Raw genomic sequence first — 26,510 nt, forward strand, 5'->3', positions numbered from 1 at the left:
ATAGGGTCAAATAAACCAAGAGTAAAGCAATACCATATATGGTGAATTAGAACCGTTGGAGAATCCATTGGACAAATAAACTCCAATTTGTTATTATCTTGTGTGCAAAATCACTACTATGGTGATAGCAATATTTTGTTATTACCTTGTAGTTTCATAATTATCATGTATTTGTTGGAAAAAGAAAAGATCCACCACTTTGTCTTTTCCCCCAAGTTTATATATATATATATATATATATATATATATATATATATATATATATATATATATATATATATATATATATATATATATATATATATATATATATATATATATATATATATATATATATATATATATATATATATATATATATATATATATATATATATATATATATATATATATATATATCATAATCTATTCTTGCAAGTTTGGCTAACCGCTTCTTTCTCCTAGTCGCCTCAAATTGCATTTTATTATAAAATAGAAGAAAGAAGGAACAAAGAAAGTGACAAGAAAGTGTCCATATATTTTCACGTAGTGCCAAAAATTAATTCAAATGTAAAACAATCTATCTCTGCAAACATAACATAAAATGAATTTAATAATAAAATCAGGTCGTAAAATTTAATTCTAGAAGCAAAAGTTTCAAACATAGAATTAAATATCTCTCAAGAAAAACTTAAAATAAAATATGATAACTCACTATCAATTAAATATCTTGCATGATGCATAAATAAATTAATAACATTAAGAATGTTCATGCCTCAAATTGATTAGATAAATCACGTTACTAAGGGTAAAGTCAAGTCAAGCCCAAAGCCAAAATGCACATGCTTTACCTTACCTTCTTCCTTTTTCCATCCCTCCCTTAGCTGTCTTCATTTCATACACCCTTTTGCCAACACTCTTTCCTTCCCTTTTTTCACATCCCAACTGGCACACCATCCCTAAACATATTCATCTTCATATCATATCATTTTTTATCGTAACAAACCATAACTACTCATACTCACAAAAGCAACACACAAAAAAAAAGGTGTATTTTTCACTTTCTTCCAACCAAAACACAACACAAAAACATCATAGTACATTATTACATTATACATTCCGATGGAACAAGAAGAATCACCAATGTCACCTTTCTGGCTCCCAAAACCCAACACCCACCGCCGTCTCCGCCGCACTTACTCCATCTTCCTAACATCAACATCCTTCCTCGTACTCCTCTTCATAACTGCCCTCGTTTTCGCACTCGTTTTCGTTCTCGTTGTGGTCCCCACTTTACGTTCTTTCACTTCCATCCTCTTCAAACCCCAATCGTTTAAACACTCTTGGGATTATTTAAACCTCATACTCGTTCTCTTCGCTGTCGTTTGTGGCTTTCTTACTAAAAACGACACCAACGAAACGCAAACGATGCAAACGCATACTCCGCGTTTTGATAGAAGCTTCTCGAATCCTGATACTCCGCCATCGTGGTATCAGAATCCTAATCGGTCGTTTAACCGGTTGAGAAGCGTTGGATCTTATCCCGATCTTCGGCAACCGCCATCGGAGTTGGTTACCGATGATGAACGGTATCGGTTTTACGATGATACTTATGTTCATTTCCGTCATCGGTTCTCGAGACTTGAAGATGAAGATGAAGTTCAAGTTCATTCGGAAACCGTTACTTCCGGTGAAGTTTGTTTATCTCCAATGAGGAAACCGGAGATGAAACCAGTGCAGGATTGTGGAATTGAAGATGTTCGAGAGCGTGTATATGAGATGGAAATGATTGAGAAACCGGAAATCAACTATTCCGTTACTGAGAATTCACTACCGCTGCCTCCGCCGCCTCTGCCGCCGCTGCAACCGCTATCGGTTCTGAGGAAAAAGAAAACTAGAAGTGCATCTACAGAAAACGCAGCTACGGTCAGTTATGAGGAATTTTCCTCGCCGGTGCTGGAACAGATTCCGGCGGTGAGGAAGAAGAAAACTAGAAGTGCATCTACAGAAAACGCGGCAACGGTCAATTATGAAGAGTTTTCCTCGCCGGTGCCGGAACCGGAACTGAATCTGCATTCTACGCCGCCGGTGACGACGAGAACGAAAGCTGTTCGAAGAAATGTCCAGCGAGCATATCAATCGGAAATGATCGATAAATTTGACCGTACTGATTTTGTGGCAGGGAGTTCTCAACCGCCTCCGGCAGTGGCTCCTCCGTTAACGGCGGAGAGGAAGGTTGGAATTCCGGTTAAGAAGAAGAGAGGGAATGCAACTAAGGAGTTTTTAACCTCATTGAGAGGAAAGAAGAAGAAACAGAGACAAAAGAGTGTTGAAAATTCTGAAACCTTTCAAAATTCTTCTCAACCTTCTCTCTATGTTTCACTACCACCGCCGCCACCGCCACCTCCTCCACCGTCGGTTTTTCAGAACATGTTCTATGCCAACAAGAGCAAACACAAGAAGCATTACCATGTTCCTGTGGCAACATATAAACCTCAGCTACCAAACAAGAGGGAACATTCTAATTATAGATTAGAGAAGAATGTAGTGATTACTGGTAATGAGTCACCCTTGATTCCTATCCCTCCGCCGCCACCACCTCCACCATTCAAGTTACCGGCGTGGAAGTTTAGAGTTCAGGGTGACTATGTTAGGGTTGATAGCATTGGAAGTTCAAGGAGTGGTTCACCAGATTCAGATGAAAATGTTGAGTCGCCAATTAGTCGAGATGAATCAAGTAGTAATAGTCCCTATGCTGGAGATGGTGAAGAGAGTGTCACTGAAATTGGAAATGCAAGTGAAGCTTCAATGTTTTGTCCTAGCCCAGATGTTGATACCAAAGCACACAACTTTATTCTGAATTTCAGAGCTGGGTTGAGGATGGCCAAGATGAATTCCTTGAGGGAGAAGCAGGGAATTGGGAGGTCTAATCTTGGTCCTATACAAAAGTAGTACAAGTTGAAGTTACAGAATTGATATTTGCTTTGTTGTAGTTTATTTATTTGATTGATTGTTTTTAAGAACAGGTTTGTTGATACTTACTATATATAGATTTCAAGTTCATGCAGAGGAATTGGTTTTGTAAAAGAGAATTCTAAGATACAGTTCTTGTATTAATATAGTGTTGTTTTTCTTTTCTATGGCGGGGTGGTGGTTTTTACTTTGTATGTTTGTTGTGTATATAAAATGACCAGTTTTGGGTGTGGTGAATGTAAGGTTGTTGACAGTGTTTTTCTCCTAGCTATGGTTCAAACATTGTTTAAGTAATCAAAATTTCAAAATTTATAGGACAGCTAACATCATCTTTTTGTCACTCACTGTATTACTATTCATAATTTCATGTCACATATTTAATATTTATGCAACTGAAACATTGCCAAGAGTCTTTTGCTAAAGGCTTGGTGGCATTACACAAACAATAGTACATTGTTTGAAGTTCATGCAAATGAGGATTTAGTGACACTTCATATTGAAGGCATGTCAATATCCAACCCTAACTTTCGTGTCCGGTATCCGTGCTTTGTAGATACAAAATTTAAACTATATGTATTATTAGCTTTATAACTTTGTTGTGTGCGTGTGTGTGATCTAGCGGTGAAACGCTTGGGTCCTGAGAGTGTGCTCCTCTCAAGGGCTCAGGTTCGAAACCCGCTAGGTACAAATTGCTTATTAAAAAAAAAGCTTTATAACTTTGTTCTTATCCAAATTATTGACATATTAATACTTCACTCAATGTTTAATAAAATGCGTAGAAACAAAATTAGGGATGTTTATTATTAGAGAAGAATAGGAAATTGATGTCAAAGTTATCATTTCCTCTGACCCAATTGTTTGATATCATATATATATTGACACATATAGATACATTTAATTATTTTATATTTTTAATTTACTATCTTCACGCTGCCGCATCAGACACATACTCTACTGTATAGAGAGTCCATGTCACCGTTCATCATTAATTTTGATTCCAGAATTAAAAAGTGGTGCAGTATGGGAAAATTCAAATTTGAATTCCAACGAATTTCTACAACCACATCTCTTCTGATCCAAAGTCTCGATCTCTATAACAGTTACACTGAGATGGATGACGTAAATGCATATCTCGTTTCCAAAAGCACCTTAGAATCATCCCATCAATAATCATCTCAGATCTCTGTTGTAGATACGGCCGACGAAGAATTACCTCAAAACTCCCTCGAAATAACACGAATTCATATGCGAAAATAAGACAGACTAATCTTAGGGTTTCGAGACCACGAGAATGTGGATGGAATTCTTAACGCTACTCTTTCGCTAGTCGTAATTGCTACCATAACAAATCACGTCGTATCAGGGATCCTCGTTGACGATAAAAGCTCAAGCAACCTGATGTACCTCAAAATCATAATGAGGTTAGGCTTAAACGAGCTAAATCTGAAGCCTTGCGAAGCCAAGAGTCTCATAACATTTAATGATTCTTCTACTTGTCCATGTGGATGCATAAATATACTAGTTTCCTTTGGTGTAGGGAAAAATAAGAGGATAATGGAGAATTGCTTCTTTGTGGTCCCTTGTGAAAGCCAGTTGCTTTGTCGAATTGGTTTGCTAATAAAAAGTTTTATTTCATGCATGAGCTGATATTTCATGGAATATTAACTATGTCAGCCTTTCTGTGTTGACTTCCTAGGAGTTTCCGGGCCTAATCTCCTTGAACCATCGTCCCATTCAGTCCTTTGCATCAGTTGTGAGTGCTTCTAGTTCCCCGTCTTCTTATTCCTCTAATAGTGCAAGGTTGGCTATGAGTGATGTTACTTTTATTTTAAAATATCCTTCCCTATGAAAAGCTTCATGGGTGTTGTAAATCATCCCATATACATCTACTGGGCTGATGTAAGCTTTATAGAGATTTGCATTTTCTTCTTCCTTCACATTCTGCTCTGTCTTATTCTCTCCTCTCGATTTATGTTATTTTGAGAGAAATATGAGGTAGTTCTTCGTCATTCATATATACAACAGAGATATGAGATGATTATTGATTGGATGATTTTAATATGCTTTCGGAAATGAGATATGTGATTACTTCATCCATCTCATAGTAAATCCTAATCAAACTTAACCAAAATGAAATTAAACTTAATAAAATAACAGACAAGATATTGTACATATTGCATCTTGACAGAGTGTCATCAGTCATCTAGTGGCGTGGTGCTCACGCCTTTTTCTCCAAAATCATGAGGCAGAGTAGAGTATAATGTTCATGACATAGAATGCGACCTAGTGATTTAGGGGCCATTCTATATGGTGAAGTAGTGGATATGTTTTGGTTCAGTTCTTAGCTTGCTGCGTGAAGCATTCTCACGCACGGAATTATCCCCGGGGGGAGCAAATTGGACGTTTTCTTCAATCTGAAGTATCCTTTTAGCAAGGAAGTGTGAATTCTAATGTTGCAGTAGATTGTAAGCATTGTTCAACAAATCAGGTGCATGTTACGTGCCTAAAGTAGCTTGTAGTCGTTGCAGATTGTGGAGCATTACATGCTCTAGAATTATAGGTTGCGATGAAGGCTGCTTCAATGTTTGACCTTGCAATGGCAGTAGACGGGGTTTGATGGTCAAGAGAACTTTGAAGGTCCTTTGTCAAACTATTGGAGGTGCTAGATTTTGTGATGTTGGAATTGTAGGCGGAGTTACTAAAATCAGACCATCTTCGGTCAATGGACGAAGTGGAGTCTCCTTCACTAGACCGGGAGAATACAATGGTTGTGGCATTGTTATGTGTGGCGACCGAACGAATGGTTTTTTATGCTGCCATGACAGTAGAAACTCAATCGGTGATCTGTACGAGGAAGATATTAGTGCTTTGAAAGAGAAAAGATCAGTGATCTGAAAGAAGAAAGGTCTATGATTTGAATTCTTGGAAATTTGTGAGAATCAGAAGTCTATTCTCATATACGGTGTCATTGTTTCGTACTAGAACTTGAATTAGGTGGAGATAGAATGAAATAGAGTTTTAGTGCAGTGAAACGGGGGTGGACCTCCAAAGTTAACACTCCAACATTCAATTAGTAATCGAGTGATAAAGTAGTTTTAGTGTATGAATGAGAGAATATCTGAAATACACATGTTGTGCTTTATTTAGTGTGAGTGGTTAAAATTGTTTTCATGAGATCGGAAGTCTGCGAATTTTCGTCTCATTATATCCAACGGTAAAAAAATGGTGTTAGAGACTGAAATCGCATGTTTTTGGCCGTGGTGAGGCCTAACATATTTCTGACTTCTTTCCATTCAATGTCTGTTATATTGAGTCTATCATCGTGGATCCTACAAATGATCCGGAACAATTTTTAAAAATATATTAATTCCCAATAGTTTATGGTTATTAATGAATAGTAAGGTGGTTAATCCTCCTTCACGTATTTAGAAAATAGCGTATTCATTTTCATTATTTTTTCATTTACTTCAAATATATTTCTTGATAAGAAAGACTTCTGAATCCGTTATAAATTTTCGTTCTTCCATAACTTTCTCTCATAAATAAAACCAAACTAACAAAAACAAAAAAATTGAGCCACTGGTTCATTGAACCAACCCCACTTTGATCAGAAAAAACCAAATCCGGTCCATATTCCAACCGAATCTCAGAATCTAATCACACAGATTCTCTAACCCAAACCAAACCGCCTCGTTTTTTTTCCCTTTCGCAATTATAGAAACTTTTCTGTCTCAAAGGTGAGAAACTCAAAATAACCTCAGCACCGTTGTGTGCCCTCACACAATTCCACGAAACCCTAACCCTAATTCGATTCTTTAAATCCCTCTCCAATGGCGCAAAACGATTCACAATCCGACAAAAACCCCCAAACCCGATTCTACAACCCATACAAAGACCTCGAGGTTTCTAGCCGAAATCTCTACCAGCTCCCAACTTCCCCGGAGTTTCTCTTCGACGAGGAAGCTCTCCGTAAACGCCGTTCCTGGGGAGAGAATCTCACCTTCTACACTGGCTGCGGTTACCTCGGAGGTTCAATCGCCGGTGCCGGAGTTGGGCTCGTTGAAGGAGTTCGATCTTTCGAATCCGGCGACACCACGAAGCTCAGGGTTAATCGTATTCTCAACTCATCCGGGCATTCGGGTCGGACTTGGGGTAACCGTGTTGGGATCATTGGGTTGCTTTATGCTGGAATCGAGAGCGGGATCGAGGCTGCCAGAGACACCGATGACGCCTGGAACAGCGTTGCGGCCGGGCTTGGCACTGGAGCTTTGTATAGAGCAGCAAGAGGGGTGAGATCGGCGGCGGTGGCTGGAGCTGTGGGTGGAGTTCTTGTTGGAGCTGCTGTGACGGTAAAACAAGCACTGAAACGATATGTGCCAATATGAAATGTGAGTGGGAGATTTGAGATTCAAACTGTTAAGTTACAGAGAAAAAAAATCAAATTTTGAGCGATAATTGCTGTTAGTTTTAGTTAGAATATATAGAATTGTTTAAAGAAGTTATATACCATATATGTTATGGTTATGCTAGTTAGAAGTTAATGCTTCCAATGCGAAACTATTGGTTTAATGCCATATTTTTTCAGCTGGATTCTGGCTTTCTGTTCTAAAACTAATGTGTAACTTTGTGAAGTCGTCATCGAATAAATAGTTATAATTATTGGGACGAAATTTAATTTTAAAGTGTATATAGCATCGCTTAATCCTTTGTTTTTTGCTTGAACTTTTTTATGTGATGAGTTAGCTCGGTCAATATGTATGATTTTAATGGTTGGTTTGAAAGATTTTGCATGTGTTTGATCAGAGTTGGACAAGTTTTTTGGATGTAGAGTTTTCTGTGGAAGAGATTGTCGGAACCTTATCGTGGGAGTTTTCAGGATTTTGGTTGCATTTAGTGTAATGTTTTGCTTGTATTGATCTTCGGTCAGTTGATTGTGGGTTCTTTCAAATTTTAGTCATATCATGTATGAGCTTCTTTTCGGCGATGTTGATTACTCTTATGTTGCAATGAGCACATGAACAAGAGATACTAAACAACTGTTATTATATACTTACATATTCCAAATGTTGCTTTGTTTCAGAAAATCATGCAGACTTGGGGTTGATTATTGCACTTTGCCTCTTTCCTTTAATGAGTGTGTTGCCTTTGCTTTTGGCAAATGGGAACCGCTATTAAATCCGTAGTAGTTCGGAAGGGGTATTTGATTGATCATATGTCAGAAGTTATTTGTGTCCTGGTCATGGGACTACCTTTCCGGGTCAGTAGGGAGTAAACCGTCAATCTAGTCCCGAGTAAACCGTCAATCTAGTCCCCTTAGAATCTCTCTATCCTACCTAGTCTCAAAAGAATAAAAATAGTATATGAAATCTATCAAATTAAGTCTTCCTGTTATATATATGTTGATGAGAGATACTAGAGACTAAAGAGATGAATTTCATATAGGTTAGGCATTAGTTTGACAGTTATGATATAGTTTAAGGGTTATTTTTTATTTTCATATAGTTTATGGACTACATAAAAGAGAGTGTGAGTCAGCAAATCCTAGCCCGATTGGCAAAAGCCGATCCTGTTGGGTTGAAAGTCAACACCAGGGTTATGACCACTTTGTCTATATCATTTTTAAAGGAGAAATGGTGATATTTGAGGTACTAAATAGGCAGGCAGCTATCCTTTAGATCAAGAAGTGTTGCATGATGTTATTATGGTTTTCCTGCCCTTGTTTTGTTCCCTCTCACCCCTACTAAATGATCCCCTTTCATTATCCACCGTTTCGTCTCCTCCGGTTCTTCCTCTTGTGCTTTGACCTCTGCCACAAAGACAACATACGCAGCAAAGCATTATATGCTCTGATTCAGTTAACTTGTCTCCAGAATAGTTGTCAAATTTTCCTTTACTTGAACAAACATGGGCAGCATACCTATTTTACAATTCTAATTTTATCGGATCAAAATTTTGAGCTTGTAAGTGTAAGGGGTTTGTGCTGTGGTTTGTTTGTTAATGTGTTAGTAAAACCATTGTTAATATCTAAAGCTAATTTAGACTTGAAACAAACGGAAAGGGAAATACAGGAACAAAGCATCAATGCTATAGTATATTTATCTAGCCTTACTTAATGGGATTTGCTGAAGTTCTCAATCACAGAAATTCCCTGGCTATTGTTTCATACGGATGACTGTGTCTTATCTCATGCTTCCTTAATTTATGTCATTTTTGTCTTTTGGTTTTTTATCATTCATGTTTCCTCGAGTTCAGTAAGAAATTTCAAAGATTAGGTCTTCCATGTTGCTTTTGTACTCGATGATGGCTAGTTGTGTAGTCCTTTATCCTACTATAATATTAAGAGGGCAATATTTTTCCCATACCAAGTGGTGGATAAGCAATTTATCGAAATTCAAAAATACATTTACAAATTTGGAAGTGCATTTTTGGATGTGCCCATTTCACATCAAATAGATGCATAAATGAGTCACACCTCTTTTTGTCGGTAATTAAATTAGTCTTCAGATGTACTTCTGTATTTACCATATATGTAGGGCTGGAAATGAGTCGAGTCGAGTCGAATTCGCCTCACCTTAGTTCGTCTCGTTAAGAATTGTTCGAGTTCGAGTTCATCACGGACTTTTTTTCCAGCTCAAACTCAATTAGTTAAGAATTGGCCGAGTTTGAGTTCGAGTTCGAGCTCATCACGAACTTTTTTCCAACTTAAACTCGACTTGTTAGAAGTTCAAGAACATCTCGGTTCAACACGTTAGGTTTATCTTGTTAGGTTCAACTCGCTTATTTTACAGACTTAAAAGTAATTTTTTTAAGTCTATATATATTTGACATTTTAAATTAATATTTTTATAAAATAAAAAATATAAAAATAAAATAAAATTTAGAAGTTTGAAATTTATACGATGTTAATTCTATTTGTATAATTTTTTTAGAAATAATTTGCTCTCTAGAAAATATAAATTATCAATTAAAATGGTTAGATTAAAAAAATGATAGGGTTAAGATTCGGAGAAAATATTTAAACTTACTCTTAAAGACAATATAGACAATATAATTCATCTCATTTATAATCGAGTTGACTCATGAACCTAACGAGTCGAACTATGTATAATTCAAGTTCGGCTCATTTAGCTAACGAACTTTGTTTTTAACTCACATTTGACTCATTGGTTCATGAACCTAGTTCAACGATTTAATTGTTGAACCGAATTTCGAACTACTTTCGAGTTGGTTTGGTTCATTGTCAGCCCTACCTATATGCATCTCTTTCATTCTTGACTGAGACATTTTTATTTTAACATAATTTTGTTCGGAGATGCATCTCGGTACTAATATACATATATAAACTTCCGTATTCATCCTATGCAATCAATTTTGACATTTTTTTATATAAAAAAAAAACATTGATGTAATAGACCATGTACTAATAACATACTAAAATTTTATAAATTAAATAACACATTTATCAAATATGATGAAAATTTCGTACATAAATGAGTCAATCTTGAATCTAGAATACAGTCAATAAATTCAATAAATTACAAACGATAAATATTATCCCTAATACAAAATACTATGATCCTGCTTATGTCGGATCCCCTTGCTCCTTTGTTGTCTCTTGTACTATAATGTCGTTCGTGTCTTAGTAAGAATGACATTTACAATGGTCTTTCTAAGAGAGTCTTCCGAAAAGACTCCTCTGTCTAACACCTGCTTGCGCAAGATTCACAATATGACATGCAGGCAACACATCCACAACATGATCTACTCTAGCTTACTCCTCCCCCAATATCTCATGATGAGGAAGCCTAGATGGATCTTCCTCTGCATCTGATGTCATATAAGAATGTGACAATGTAATACCATTGAATGTAGTTGTGCTTCATTTGATACCAGATGATTAAAGAAATCATCATACATGGCATCTATATCTCTACGGGTTATAGCAGGAGAAGCAAATGCGAAGGATTCTCTTGGAATAATCTGCATATATCTGAACTGGTGCATGACTTATTCAGGGAGATGTGGATACATCATACGTGACCCACAAGCCAACCATCCAGAGTATAAGGTTATGTCTTCCAAAGGACGCGTCTGACGGTGATCTTCGTACAATCAAAAGTGTATATCATTGTGTATTGTACGATAAAGATACACTTTAAAGGGTTCAGTCGACTAATTCCTTCTAAAGCACGTGGCATATTCTCATTGTAGTCATCAAAATATGACCAGTCATAGATGTGCGAGAAGTGCTAGAGGATCCATGTTTTAAAATGCTACATATAAATTATTAGTAAATGTGTAGCACAAGTGTTATGAAAATGGTACATAAACAGTAAAGAAAATAAATTTATTATCGTCAACAGCGTGCAACTAGTTGTCGGGTATTTGGTCTTCCAAAGACAACCTTTAGCTAACTTGGAGTATAGGTATACGAAACAAGCGTCCCTACAACTGTACTCATGAGTTCAGCAAAGTATATGAGGTAATCGACATTTGCGTAATAGACACTCTTGTCCAGAAATATTAATGTGTCAACCAAGTATGATGGCTATGTTTTCAATGCATATGCTATATGTTGCATAACATGTTCATCGTCATCATCGGCCTGCTTTGCCTCAGTCAGTTGGTGTGCATACATCCTCTCCAAGAATTTAAATATAACATGACACCCTCGGGTGTCTTCTAACTCCTTCGGGACATCCTATGGGTCAGCTTCCAAATATTCAATCATCATATGCAATACATCAGATATAGTACTCTTGAAATTGTCTAATAATCTTTCCCTGATCATAAGATGCAGTAGACATGATACATCTAGTATGATGGACAACTCACCATGTGAAAGATAAAAAGATGATGCCTTAGAGTATCGTCTCTCAATGAACGTTGATAGCATACCATGGTTAATAGTAGTATAATTGGTCTTACATAAGTCTTGCAACTCAAATAGTTTCATCACATTGCGAAACAACTACTCTTGAGGTTGTTGCAGTCTCGCAATCTTCCGATCATGGTTGATGCATTTTAAAGCATCACAGTACTGTAGAAAATAAATCATCGTTAGAACTTTGAATGTTATAAATGGTTTATGCAATGACATTATTATTTGTTATTTAGTAATAAATGAATGAGTAGATACAAAGTTATGTTGTCTTATATAAGTGTATCTATGGCTTAAGAAAAATCTTGTAAAATATCGAATCAACTCAAACCGCATTGGTTTGATTTGATTTGGTTTGATTTATTTTTAAAAGCCAACCGAATTAAATTGAACCTCGTTATTTTCTCTTTGCGCTTTAGATAACTTTTAGCATAAAAAACACTTAAACTGCACCGTGAACATCTCTACATGTATTAGTCTTATAAAGTTGCGTGTATTCATTTTTATGAGTTGTTAACTCTTTAATAAGGTTATGATGAATACGAGTCCAATTGTCCCCGCCCTTTCCAATTAAGACTAGAATATCACAAAATCTATGGTTGCCTACAACTTTAACATCTGCAAAGGCTCCAATATTGTCAATGTGTTTGTGCATTAAAATATACATCTCATCATGTATTTTATTTTCGGTAAAGGTGGCAAACTTTATGCTTTGCTAATTTGTGCCTCATTTCTAGCCGGTTTTTTAGACTATGTAAATGAAGTATCAAGATGAAGTGAGTCGATATGCTCATAAAATGATGGTGAACACTTGGTTCAATTATCATTAAGAGTTAGTTTGACCTTCTTTGTAGCATATTATTTAATAGTTGCGTAGAAGGTGTCATATTAGGGATTTGGGGATATGATATATGACACATTTGTTCTTTAATGTGCAACTTCATATTATAATTTGCTTTTTGAAAACTTTCCTAAATCACCTCCCACTATGTCATAATATGCACATATGTTTTATAATTCTTGATTGTAGCTGCATATTCTTAGGGGGTTGTTGTTGCACATCTTCATCTTATGAAGGGGGAGAAATCTCAATACGGTTATGTTTTGATTGCTTGTCTTATCGTTTTTGTATTTTATCATTGTTGAGTCTCCCTCATAGATTTCTCACACATGATTCATATCTTTTAGCATGCATAAAATTTTTGGTTATGCTCGAACTTGATCAAAATCCTATTACTCAAGTCTATGAGTTTTTGGAATAAAAGCTTTGCGCGTTCTTTTTAGATCACGTGCAAAGTAAAGTGTTAAAATAATGAAAACCTGGTTTTGAGGTATTTGATTTGAATCAATCATTTACACATGTAATTTGATTCGAATCAAATCAAACATAAGTGAAAAAAATCTTTCCAAAAACATTTGATTAGAATCATGCAACTTTTCTGGTTTTTCATTTGATCCTAGGAGCAATTAATTCGAATCACATATTGCACATTATTCGAATCATGTGGCCTAAGATTCCAATCACATACTGCACTTGATTCGAATCAACTACAAATGGGTCAAATTTTCATATTTTCTTTTATTCCACTCTCTTGTTCATGTGACATATTACATGTTTTGACCTTGATTCGAATCTAACCAACTTTTTTCAGTCTTTTGTGTGCTTCATCTCAAGCACATTATAAGCATTTAGTTAGCCGTTTTAAGTAAAGAATTCATTATCATTCGTGAAAGTTTTCATAACTGTTTTGTGAATTTTCTGTTAAAATCAACCACCTCTTGGAAACTCTTGGATCAGAAATCTTTCATATTCAACCTCATTTCTTTTTCACATCTTAATCATGAGTGGATGTTAATTTATTGGGGGAGACGATATCTTGAAACTAATCGTTCTTGGAGATTTGTTCAAAGATTTTCATGTTCTAGCAAGATTGGGGTTGTTGTCACTGGTGCTGGAAAATTTCAGTGAAAAGAAGGTCTTCTCTCCAGAATTGCCTTAGTAGTGTTAGTGTTAAAGGCTACGGATAAGGCGGAGTTCTTTTTATATCTTTGTACAATTTCACTACTCAAGAAATTAGTAGGATCAAGGGGTTGATTGCCAAATATGAAGGCTTAGAGCAACATTAGTGTTATTGGAAAATTAGAAGCGTTAATTGAGTGAAGATTGTGCAGAAGGGTTTGGCAGTTGGCCATCTATACAAGTCAAGATTCAGAATCAGAGTTTTATTATCTTCAACATTATTATGAATAAGTGATTTTATGAATACTTTGTATATTAGTCAAAATCTAATGGATTTATGCAGGTGCTTTCAACAATGCAGGTTGACTCACGCGAGGACGAAAGATTCAAAGAACTTTAAATCACTGTGCCATCTCTCTCTCTCTCTCTCTCTCTCTCTCTCTCTCTCTCTCTCTCTCTCTCTCTCTCTCTCTCTCTCTCTCTCTCTCTCTGCCTTTCGTAGAACATACGTGCTTAGGTTTACATTTTGGTAATAGAGATTTAATTTGAAAATTTTAGTTTTTGTTGGAATTGGAAAAACATTAAGAGCTTTAGTGGTGATTAAAATTTGCAAAACATTGTGCTTTTAGAATTCGACTTATTGATAAATTACGTAACCACATCTCATAATTTATTCAATTGCATACATTGTGTTTCCTCATATAATCATTATGATATTTGTAAAGTGATTTGGGTTGCTATCTAATAATTGTCTATTGAGTATAAGTTTACATTTTCGCTCTACAATCTTCTGAGCATAAACGCTCAAAAACCTCTGATTATTCTTATTTGATGAATCAGTTGACTTTTTTTTTATTCTATTCAACCCCCCCCCCCCCCTTCTAGACTATTTTCTATTGCCATATTCACACCCAATAATTGGCACCAACAATTGTTCTTTTGGTTAAGTTTAATTGACTCCAAAAGTTTTGTGAATCATAGCAGTGGATAACGATCCAAAGGGAGCGTACAATAGAGCACAAAGATGAAAGTTATACTTGCTGGAAATCAATTATAAACATGCACTTATTATTAGTTGACAAAAACCGATGGTGTGTCGTTACCAGAGGACCTTTCATCCCCATGAATATTAATGGTGTTGTAAAACACCCTAAGGATTGGACGAATGATGAAATCAAAAAGGCTTCATATGATTTAAAAGCGAGAAATATACTTATATCCGCTTTAAGCGCTAAAGTATTCTACTCGATTTCACATCATACGAGTGTTAAAGGTATGTGAGACACGATATTTGGGACACTCCCCAAACTCTTTATGAGGGTACGGAATATGTCAAGGATTCTAAAATCAATATGTTTACAAAGGAGTTTGAATTGTTTTGTATGAAACTTGGATAATTCGTGGAATCCATGCAAACTAGATTCCTCTGCTTAATCAACAAATTAATCAACTTGGATAAAACCTATTCCAACAAAGATTGAGCTAATAAAATATTAAGGTCTATGTGCAGGGAGTGGCAATCGAAGGTTACCGCTATCAAGGAAACAAATGATCTTAGTACTTTGGACATTACAAGCTATTTGAAAAGTTAGTCAAGCATGAAAATGAGCTGAAATGACCCATCCCGTTAGCGAAGTAAGGTCGAAAGTTAAAGAGAAAGGAAAATAAGAGAAACATGATATTTCTTTGAAAGCTTCATCATCTAAAGCTAGTAAATCAAAGGAAGAAGGTGACAATTCTGACAAAGAAGCTCCTAAGAAAGAGGAGATGGATTTATTCGTCAAGCACTACAATAGATATTTGAGAAATAACAAGCTCAAACACACTAACTAGGGTTTAATAAACTTTAGAAACACTCACTCGCCTAAGAAAGAACCCAAGAAAAGGATGATGATATTACGTGTTACGAGTGTGGTAAATCGGGTCATTGCAAAACAACATGTCCTAGTCTCACCAAACCTCATAAAAAAGAAAGATAAGGAATTCTACTAGACGAAGGGAAAAAGTTCCAAAGGTCTTCGAGCCTACATCACATGAGAAGAAAAGGATGAGAACTCCTTCTCGGATTCATGCTTAATTTCAGATGATGAATGTGTCAACCTATATTTGATGGCACGTAAGAAAGGTGATTCGTCAAAGGTATATAATTGTGACTTAGAGAATAAATTTTCGTATAGTGAATTATCTTTTAAGGATATGTATGATGATTTCATAAATGCGTTTAAGAATATTGCTCTCCAAAAGGAAATAATTTTAGCACTTGAACAGGAGATCAATAATAAGATCAAATATTCAAACAAAATGCTTGTAAACCAAATATCAGTATTTATAAAATATAAATAGTATAAAATTTCAAAATGTTAACATCAAAATACAAAGTAAAAGACAATTACTACATATATCTAACACTTCTTGTTCCTCATCTGCCTCTACTGCAATGCATATTGTGCCTCTAGTAAGATGCTCGGTAGAGTAACCTCCTCAAGAGTACCTTTATGAAAATCACCCCTAATTATGGCCTCCCTCCCAATAGCCACAATATGGTGACGTGTCAACAACACATCCACGGCATGGTCCTCCCTTGTCTGCTCCTTTTCTAGTAACTCCTAATAAGCTGGCTTTGGGGATCTTCTTCTACATTTAATGTCATGTAAGAACATGACACTTTATAAAACAGTTGGATGTAACTGTATACAATACTCCATGGACAAAGAGTTGGCACACGACATACATCCTCTTGAACATGATGCTCTTAGTACTCCGCAAATATACCATCAACATCTCTCTAGAGTACAATCGTAGGAGCAACAACTATGGGAGTCTCTGGGTAATACCCTGCAAATACCTGAAATGATGCAGAACTTTCCTAGGTAGATGAGTTGAGACCCATAAGTCATCCATCCAGAGTACAAGGTTATCAGCTCAAAAGATTATATCTCATGGTGTTCCTCATACAACGTGAAACAAATATCATTTGGCACGATGTGGTCAAGAGAAATTTGAAACAACTCAGTCGTTAGATTCCCCCTAAGTGGGATGATCGAGCAAGCACGTGGCACTTTTTCATAGTAGTCCTCAACATATTCCCACCTGAAGAGACGTGGAAAATGCTGGTGGATCCATGTCTAAAGATGGTTCGGATTAAATTTTAGTTAAAGTGTAACACAAGTATCATGTAATTAATATTAGTAAGGGTGCAAAGAAATTATCGTAAATAGACAATTGTTTAGTGTCATATGTCTTGTCTTCCATAAACTAGTTTTAGCTAACTTAGTCTAAAGGCAAACCAAACAAGTAATTAGTTATCTCCAATTGTGCTCATGAAATCACTCCAAGCCAATGAAGTATTTAATATAAATAACATCGATATTTTTCCACAAATATGCATGTGCCGATCAAAACCATGAAGTATGACCTCAATGCACATACTCTATAATATGCAATGTAAAAAATCATGAAGTATGACCTCAATGCACATACTCTATAATATGCAATGTAAAAAATGAAAAGGGGAAGGGAGAGGAAAAGGTATGGGCGCAAATACTTAAACAGGATTTCAATTTCCATAACAATTTCGAACATTGAAATCCAAAAAGAATTAAATGTGTGTATGTGATTCAGAGATTGAAAATGTGTATTGAGGCACGCTCGACATTAATCTCGATAATTTATTGATTCAAATTCTAAAATTCAGACTTCTCTTAACATTTGCTTTGACGTGTTTCAAAGAGAATTTGCTACATATTTAGTGTGTAATGATGAGAATATAAAACTATTATATATCTTATAGTCTATATGGACTGACAAACTATAACTATGAGTTTGAATGAATGAGTCGTACATTAAATTGATGAATAATTAAAACACTAATTGCTCAACTATTGTATTACTTTGTTAAAAAAATCATATTACTCTTCTCATAAATTGAGCTAATGATTTCACTTTCAAGGATTAGTTCTTTGCTATTTTAAGTATCTCCAATGAAAAATACTTTATCTACTAGAAAACCCAACTAATACTATCTAATTAGGGAATTCAATCTATTAGACACAATGAAGGTGGGAAAATTAAATGTTTAGTAATTATCATCATTTATAGAATGAAAGAAAAAAAAAACACAAATCAATTAGGTTCAACAAGCCTGTAGTACAACCAAGAACAAACCAACTGTCAACACAGATAATTTTCAGTTCAGCCTATTGAACAAGCCAATTATGTCCAATTTTTAAAAACTAACTTGAATTGTCTAACACTAGAAACAGATTACTCAACCTACAATGAATTATAATTCGAAAAAAATTTGAATACTTCATTTGCCCTATGAGATAAAGACTAGCTCGATTAACACAAGGAAGGTGAGATGCCAAAAAAATAAATTAGTGTGTTTGAATTATTCACACCATCATCTAACAAAGAAAATGTTAGATCCTCATTTGCTTGTATATCAGGGTAGCATTCTCTTCTATCGACACAATTTCAGGGCTCGAAATACAATAGCTCATCTACCCTCGCTTATTACAAAAATTTATTTTTAAGAGAATAAATACTTAAATCAAAAATTGGTCAGGGATATACAATCAACCAAACCCAAATGGGAAATACCAGGTGATCAGAATCTCATCCACCCGCCTAAAATATCACTCGAAAAAAGGAATTGACAGTACTTCACGGGAGTCTTCTATTTACTTTACAACAACATGGTTTCTGGATTCTCAATATAGCCTTTGAATGCTTTTAGCCATTCAGCACCAATTGCCCCTGAACATAATCATAATAATAAAGCATATTGTTAGCATGTTTCATCGAGTGAATTACCGGTTTGGATTGTTAAAAATGTAGATATCAGACATTTTAGTCTCTTAAATTAAAGCAACGGCGTCAGATTAAGAATGATTACCATCTATTACACGATGATCGCAGCTGAGGGTTACGGCCATGAAGGAAGCAAATTTGAATTCTTCAGCACCTGAACCTGGAACGACCCTTCTCTCGGCTGCTCATGTAGAAGCAAAACAGAAAGATGGTCATCATGACAAACAAGCGAAAGCAGCTAATAAATAAAAAAGTGGGAAAAACTAATAAATTTCTCTCACCAGATCCAACAGCGAGAATGCCAGATTGAGGAGGATTGACAATGGCACAGAACTGTTTGACTCCAAATGGTCCTCCCAAGTTAGACACTGTAAATGTACCTCCCTGCAATGTGTACCCAATAATTCATAAATTAGTACAAGACGCCGTCGTTAGCAGATGAATAGGTATGAGCATAGTTTCAATAACCTCATAATCTTGGGGTTTCAAGCTGTTTTCTTTAGCTTTCTTAGCCAATTGTTTGACCTCTTCGCCTATTTTAGAGAGGCCTTTCTTGTCCGCATCCTGCAAATATTACGAATAAAAGGTTGAGTTGGAACTGGTAAAGGCTTTGTATGTCTTTGAACTGTTAGAAAGAGGTCCTCACTCACCCTAACAACCGGAACAAAGAGTCCATGTTCAGTCTGCACGGCAACATTAATATTCACATTATGAAACCTGCAGAAAAATATAATAGCAAATGTTACATTTAAGGTCATTCCCAAATTTTCTGGCAATCCTTGCATTTAAAAATTGTTAACTTACTGGCGAATATAGTCATTTGTCCATGAACTGTTACACTGAGGAACTTTACGGAGAGCCAAAGCAGCAGCCTGAAATGCAAAAGACAAGCATCAAACTTAGTTTATATTGTACACAATACTCTCTCCTGGACAAGGCATATTGTTTAAGTTAAAGAAATTTCTTTTTTGTAACTTAAGAAAAAACTTTAAACAAATTGCAACTCAGATAATTGTAAAAGCCCTTGCTAAAAGTTGAGGAGCAATGATGTAACAGTATTAGGCTACAACCGATTGATAACCACTAGCAAGTTAACAACCTAGCTTTTCTACTGACAATGTGCATAACTGCACACAAACAAAAAGGAAAGAAGATTCATGACGTTCTATAATTTCAGTAGCTGTTTGAACTTTAAAAAAAAAAGGAAAGAAGATTTACAATTTAGAGACTAAATAGAGAGAAAGCAGAGGTCTCAGATATAATGCCCTTCTCTACTAAATTAAACACCTAATTACCAACCAAAACACAGGATAAAATGAAGGCCACCTGCAACTTAAAAACACACATATTTTGGTCAGAGAAAAATTGATACCTTGATTACAAGGTCATTTACTGATATGCGGGAACCGCCAGTGGCTTCCTGCAATGAATTGAGTTGGGAACGCAAACTGCAGATAGAGTTTTAATTATCAGAAACTATTTGTATCATCGGTAAAATATATTGACAATATTGGAGAAGCTCACCTCATGAGTTTGTCAACACAAGTATCTACTGTTAAATAGTAATGAGGAATAGTTTGTTTTGATAGCAACAAACGTGAAGCCGTGATCTGTCAAATATATAGTTAGTTAGAAAAAAGCATCCCCTATGCATGCACAATATACCACCAGATATATTATGATTGGGATATTACTTAAAACAAAACAAAACAAAAAAAACACTGAAAGAAGAAAAAAAATGTTCCGGCAATATTGAGCAACACTATCAAGAAGCATACACAACTTTTGTTCACAAATTGAGGACATATGTGTCATGGTCCTAAACATATAGAGTTAGTTTCAAGGAGAAAGAATCACCCATGCATGCACAATACAAGATATACTAGGATCGGGAAATTACATAAAAACCATACAGTGAGAAAAAAGTTTCAGGAATATTGAGCAAGACTATCAAGAAGCATGCACAATTCATATTCATAAATTGATAACATATGTGGCATGGTCCTAACAAATGGTCTTTGGTTCATGTGGGAGGCGAAGTATCATTGAAGATAAATTTCATAAACATAAAATTTAAAAGACTAGTTTGATAAACTACCTTTCTTATCTGAGAGACAGGAATGTCGGTATAATCCAATGCCACATCCGTTGCAGCCTTGGTCTTTGAGGGTGCTGAAACTTCTTTAACACCACTAGAAGCTGCATTAGATTAGATAGTAAAAAGGGTTATAATTTAATCAATACAGTTAATGAATCAACTAAAGATGAAAGTGATTACAGGCACAAGGCTGAAATAGTCACTTAAATGAATCAACTAAGCAAATGCACAGTATTTTATTACAGCGCATTATTAACTACAGCTCTGATCATTTGCTTTAGAAAGGAGTTAATATTTGGCCTTGTGAGAAAAATGAAGTTCCAAGTGGGTGACTGGGTTTATCTCATGCTGCAGGCTTATAAAATGAGGTTGCTAAATACAAAACACCCATGAGAAAATAAGTCTCCATTTTTTTGGGCCTTGGGAGGAACCAGATATAGTTGACCAGGCTAGATACAGGTTACAATTCCAAGAACACATCCAGTTTTTCATGTCTTTTTGTTGATAAAAGCCCTACACCAAAGAGGGCCAACCTGCCCCAAATGCTATCAGATGAACGTGAACTACAGATATAACCTGAAGTGCCGGTTGACATAGAGGAAATTCTTCAGGTGAATGACAGTTACACAGTGTAACAGAACAGCTAATCAAATGTTAGTTGAGATGGTAAGTAGACGAGGAAATCAAAAGACGAGAGGAAAAAGAAGAGACATTGAGTGTAATCATTGTCGTGAAAGAGTTCTACTACCTACCCGGTAGAAATTTTGGGGGTAAAAAAAAATCCGATTCAATTGTTCTCCGGATCCCAGTTCTTATCAGAAAATATATCCTAGAACTAGCAAGAGAGATAGAGGAATGAATTGGGAAGCATGTGTTTCTACTATACTGTGTGTATAATACAGACATACATATAGAAAATTAGAATCATACCCAAGTAATCGTCAATGTCACCCTTGACAATGAGCCCATCAGGCCCTGTTCCTTTAATGCTGGAGAGAGTCACCTACATACATGTGGTAAACAGGTTATCTAATGAAATAAAAATGGCTTAATTGATTTCTTTAACAGAAAGATTTTAACCCTTAGTATTTAAGTATTAGTAACTGACATTTTTCTCTTCGGCCAACTTTCTAGCAAGGGGACTAGCAAATATTCGATCTCCGGATGAAGGCGGAGCACTAGGCTTGGAAACCTTTGGCTCAGGTTCTCGGGCAGGCTCCTCTGCCACTTCTTTCTTTGGTGGAGGTGGGGCAGGTGTTTCTTTGGCCGGGGGCTCACTAGATTCAGATGCTGAAGGTTTGTAATCTTTAAACTTTGCAATGTCCCCCTCTTCTTCAACAGTGATGGCAATTACCTATGAAAGAAATTCTTCCCGTTACAAAGATAGACTTTTCATAAGAGAATAGAGTTTAGAGTGCGAAGAAAAAAATAATTCAGGTAAATTCAAATTGTGGAGCAACCACATAAAATGCCCTTTTTAAAATAAGAGGGAAAAAAAAGTGGGAAGAGCTAGACAATATCAATACCTCGCCAACTTGAATTTCTTTTTCCCCCTCCTGACGAACTATTTTGGCCAGAAAACCATCCTCCATGCACTCCATTTCAACAGTAGCTTTATCCTTCATTTGAAAATTGAAATTTGAAATACAATTCATACATCATTTCACACAAGAATCTAAACAGTGATATTTTATATGCAATGTTTATTTCTGCTACAAGAACCATACAGTTTCAACTTCACAGAGCACTTCACCAGGAGAAACTTTATCCCCTTCTTTCTTCAACCATCTTGCAATGTTACCCTGCATATCATTGGGAATCAGTTAGTGTAAATCATTACCCACACTATACGACAATCTCACAGGATTCACAAAAGTAGAAACCTCTGTCATTGTAGGCGAGAGAGAAGGCATTCCAATTTCCTGATGTGGGGGGAGATCTGAAAAATATTCACCATTTTTTGGTAGCGAAATCATTAAGCACACAATCATTGATACTAATATCCCAAACTTTACTATTTATTTAATAAAGAAAAAGTAGGGACTAAGGAAAAATGCAAGGCCCTCTTAACTATTGGAAAAATACCATTTCTTTCTCTAAACAATTATATTTTTTGGTAACAACCAACCAACTACTTAATCTAACCTCTCCCTGTAAGGGGCAATATAAGATACAGCATGGAGTGAAAGGTCTCATAACCATTCATGACTTAAAAGAAAGTTTTTCAAGAGGTGTAAGAGCATTCTTGTATCTCCACCAAAAAGCCTAAGGTTTAAGAGAGTTGGACGGCCTATTGTTAGAAAACCAATTACTGTGTTTTTAAGAGCTTGAATCTTCTACAATATTCTTTGTAAATAAGTTAAATGTAGCACAAGGTATAACAGGTATGTGCACTACCCATGCTTCAAGCTCAGAGTTCTAATGTAAGGAAGCATGTTAAAGATTAAAAAAAATATATTACCTCTACCTATTACCTAACAACTTGCTTTTAGGAGAATAGTTCTCCACAGGTTATGGTGTGTATTAAGGTAGGTATACTTAACATAATGTCCATACTCCATAACAGCCCATTAAAAAAGCCTCATAGCTCAAACCATGGTCAAGAATACAAGTCAGAAACTCATACACAGTTGCTCAGTCAGCTCAACATTTACTGAGCAGACTTTCTATCCTATTAATCATCTACAGTAGCAATGAAGCTGGCACAACAGGTCAAAAGAAGCGGTGGTTCATTTCAGCCTAATAGTATTGAATGCATGTTCCTATTTGGTTAAGTTTCCGAATTCATTATGCTGCCTGAACTGCAGAACCGAAGTTTCAGAGATATAGTGCTGCTAGATACCCACATTGCAATTCCTATATCTATGGATGGTGGTTCCCTCAAAATCAAAACAACTGAATACAAAACCAAAGAGATACAACAACTCAAGAATATTTTATCCAGGGTAATTTAGATATGATCATAATACGTCAAACGACAGAGGGAAAAATATCAACAATGCCAAAAAATAATGAACTGTACCTGAAGCTGATGAATAGCTTCTCCTTGACAGAACCTGTGAACTTCTTTTGAAATGCAAGGTAGGATGAAAATGAATAAGTTAAAAGCAATCCCATATTAAAGCAAGACAAATATAGGGAAAATAAAAAACTAACTTAAAAACAACTTACTGTAAAACCTCTCCATTCAACCTCATATAACCCCTATTCATGGTGGACATATTTCTCTTCTGTACACCAAATGAAGGTTTCTATGAAAGCGAGAATACAGGTCAGCAGAGATCGTTATCAAAGCCAGAAATAGCATGATCCATATTATCATATAAATGTAAATGAGCTAGTAAATGAGCTTTACTCACAGGAAAGTTTGGGGCTGATTCAGAGACACTGTTTCTCGCTGAAGACTCGTAATCTTGTATTCGGGTTTTCAACATATCTAAACAATAACCAACTAAAATTATAATGCTCAACAATTGACTCCCATCACACAGTTTAAGGCAAATCTGGTTTTTTTTATCCCAACTAAAAAAAATTAAATTTTTATAATATTATTAAGCTGTTGTAATACAATAGCAATCGAACCCAGAAGATGAAATCGAATTAGAATTTAGTCACAGTTGAAATTAAACAAAATAAATAAAAATTACCACGATTTCTGTTGATAGATAAGGGTTGAACATCGCTGCAAAACCAACGAACCAAAAGTGCACGGTCATGGTGTAACAAGCTCGAAGCGTTTCTTAACTGCAATCATATCGTAAAATACATCGATTTAAATAAAAAAAATTAGGGAAAAAAAGCAAATTGTGAAGAGGAAAATTGACGAACCTTTTTGGAGTGATTGAGTAAATGAGAAGCCATTTTGAATTTGATTAACGGCGGTGAGATCTGAGAGAGACGACAGGGGGAAATTAGGGTTTGGTGGTGAGAGATCGGATCAAGTAGAAGATGAAAATGGCATGGCAGCAGCCACGGCAGCAAACCTACCCAGAATATTTATTCTTTCTTTGCTTTTTGTTTTTTTTAATTCGTTTTTAGTTTTTACTACCTTTATTTTTTTTTTCTTTGACGTTATTGTTATTTTATTGTTTAATTATAACAAATTTTAATAATTGTAAATGAATAAATAAATAAAAATTAGCATGTGCCCACCTAATGTTCATCTACTTGTAAACGGGTTGGGTTTTTCAAATTAACTATATAATTGTAATCATGATAAAAAAAAGTTAAATGGTAGTCAAGAAAATTTAATGATAAATGATAAAAAGTTAACGATAAAAGGTAGTAAAAATTTATTTATATAGTCAATTTTATAAACTTAGTAAGTTATAATTGTTTTTATAAATGGGAATAAGTTATAAATAATTGTATGAAAGTAACAAATTCAACTATCAAATAAGAATATAATATTTTTTCAAAAATATATATTTGTTCTTCATGCTATACATTTTGCCATGTCATTTGCTTTTTTGACTATTTCTAAAATCAATGCATTATGACTTGTATCATTCTCTTTTTTTTTTCACTGCTTACTTCTCTCTCTCTTTCTTCTTCCTTCTTCCTCTTTTTCTTCCTTCTTCTGTTTTTTATTTTTGATATTAAATAAAAACAAGCGATAATCTGTGATATTGATTTACAAATCGTTTTGATATTTGCAAGCGATGATTCGTTATCAACAATAATCGAATCTGATTGTTTTGTGCAGCAACAGAATCTGGAAGAAGACTCTAAGATGTTGGTTCCTTACTCTAAATAGGTTGTTCTCGAAGGCACCCAACATATAGAAGGTAATTTGCTTTTTTCAGTTTTAGAATCTTGCATTTTGAATATTACTTTTGATGTTTAGGGTTTAGTTCATACTTTTTAATTTTATGGGTTTGGATGAAGAATAGTTTAAGTTGTTCAAAATGCGAACTTTTTATTAGGGTTCTCTTCCTTGGTAGAAAAAAAGTAAATTTTTTAAGATTATGTTGTGATGTTTATAGTTTTTAATATTTTTATATTCTGAGGACACTTTATGCAGGTTTTTCCCTTTACCTTTAGTTAACAAAGCTTTTCTGATGTGATTTACAAGTATATGTGGTTGCAACATATTACTCAGTTATATGAGCTTTTGTAGAGTCTAATGTATGTTCAAAGAGGCGTATTTGCAAGTGATTTTAAATTTGGTTATTTTGTTATTGAAATATTTGAGATGATGAAGTAAAATGTGCTTTGAAGTTTGTTGATTTAAATTTGGTGGTGTTTTTCTTTGACATATGAAAAATGGAAATTGCTATAGATATTTCAATTAAATTTCAAATTGCTTACATACCGAGATGATTAAAATATCGCATATCATTGTCATATACTTGAAATTCAAAACAATACGCAATTAAACAAACTAAAGTATTTGATTATTGACTAATAGTTTGAGGCTTATCAACTTACAGTATACCAATATTCAACCTTCTTGTCAAATCTTCCAATTGTATTTTCACGAGATCTCTCAGCATTCCAATGTCAGCAACATACCTGTTTGAACACAAAACACAATGGTTTAAGTTGTAATATTAATACTTTCCCATAATACTCCTCATAACAGAGAAGAAAAACACACCCATAAATAAATCTTACCTTTTGAAGATTCTCTAAGGCCCTAACATCTCCAAATCGTTCTATATCATCTTGGTTTATAAAATTATAGTGTCATAAATACGACAACTTGTTTAACTTATAACTCAACATAACAACAAACACATTTACTTAAATGTTTATATACCATTTGAAGTAACACCTTGATTCCATTTTCAACTCAATTTTAGAAG

At 35.1% G+C, this 26,510-nt stretch overlaps 3 protein-coding genes across 4 annotated transcripts; 2 read left to right on the forward strand and 1 right to left on the reverse strand.

Moving 5' to 3' along the window:
• Window positions 1–783: 783 nt before the first annotated feature.
• On the forward strand, window positions 784–3,119 carry LOC131616234 (uncharacterized). Its single transcript, XM_058887508.1, has one exon. It carries the CDS (start codon window positions 1,102–1,104, stop codon window positions 2,929–2,931), a length of 1,830 nt encoding a protein of 609 aa, XP_058743491.1. The 5' UTR covers window positions 784–1,101; the 3' UTR covers window positions 2,932–3,119.
• Window positions 3,120–6,558: 3,439 nt separating this feature from the next.
• LOC131616235 (mitochondrial import inner membrane translocase subunit TIM23-2-like) lies at window positions 6,559–7,634 on the forward strand. Its single transcript, XM_058887509.1, has one exon. It carries the CDS (start codon window positions 6,783–6,785, stop codon window positions 7,335–7,337), a length of 555 nt encoding a protein of 184 aa, XP_058743492.1. The 5' UTR covers window positions 6,559–6,782; the 3' UTR covers window positions 7,338–7,634.
• A 10,515-nt stretch (window positions 7,635–18,149) lies between these two features.
• LOC131616236 (dihydrolipoyllysine-residue acetyltransferase component 2 of pyruvate dehydrogenase complex, mitochondrial-like) lies at window positions 18,150–24,733 on the reverse strand. Of its 2 annotated transcripts, none has more exons than XM_058887511.1 (19): window positions 24,532–24,733; window positions 24,351–24,447; window positions 24,063–24,139; window positions 23,875–23,954; window positions 23,726–23,766; window positions 22,587–22,642; window positions 22,431–22,505; window positions 22,230–22,322; window positions 21,812–22,057; window positions 21,634–21,706; window positions 20,704–20,804; window positions 20,130–20,215; window positions 19,978–20,053; window positions 19,410–19,477; window positions 19,256–19,322; window positions 19,074–19,169; window positions 18,887–18,989; window positions 18,691–18,786; window positions 18,150–18,551 (listed from the first exon to the last, which is right to left on the reverse strand). In XM_058887511.1, exons 1-19 carry the CDS (start codon window positions 24,562–24,564, stop codon window positions 18,481–18,483), a joined length of 1,635 nt encoding a protein of 544 aa, XP_058743494.1. In that variant the 5' UTR covers window positions 24,565–24,733; the 3' UTR covers window positions 18,150–18,480. The 2 variants fall into 2 exon arrangements, with proteins under 2 accessions (XP_058743494.1, XP_058743493.1); XM_058887510.1 differs by having other exon boundaries at window positions 23,726–23,769.
• Window positions 24,734–26,510: the final 1,777 nt, after the last annotated feature.

The sequence above is a fragment of the Vicia villosa genome, linkage group LG7 (genome assembly GCF_029867415.1).
Source record: "Vicia villosa cultivar HV-30 ecotype Madison, WI linkage group LG7, Vvil1.0, whole genome shotgun sequence".
NCBI lineage: Eukaryota > Viridiplantae > Streptophyta > Magnoliopsida > Fabales > Fabaceae > Vicia > Vicia villosa.

Coding starts and splice junctions, on each gene's coding strand:
- LOC131616235 (XM_058887509.1), top strand. CDS start 6,783: ATGGCGCAAAACGATTCACAATCCGACAAAAACCCCCAAACCCGATTC.
- LOC131616234 (XM_058887508.1), top strand. CDS start 1,102: ATGGAACAAGAAGAATCACCAATGTCACCTTTCTGGCTCCCAAAACCC.
- LOC131616236 (XM_058887510.1), bottom strand. CDS start 24,564: ATGGCTTCTCATTTACTCAATCACTCCAAAAAG. Junction 22,643..23,725: donor AAGCTATTCATCAGCTTCAG/GTACAGTTCATT, acceptor AATATTTTTCAG/ATCTCCCCCCACATCAGGAA. Junction 19,170..19,255: donor TCTTTGTTCCGGTTGTTAGG/GTGAGTGAGGAC, acceptor TAATATTTGCAG/GATGCGGACAAGAAAGGCCT.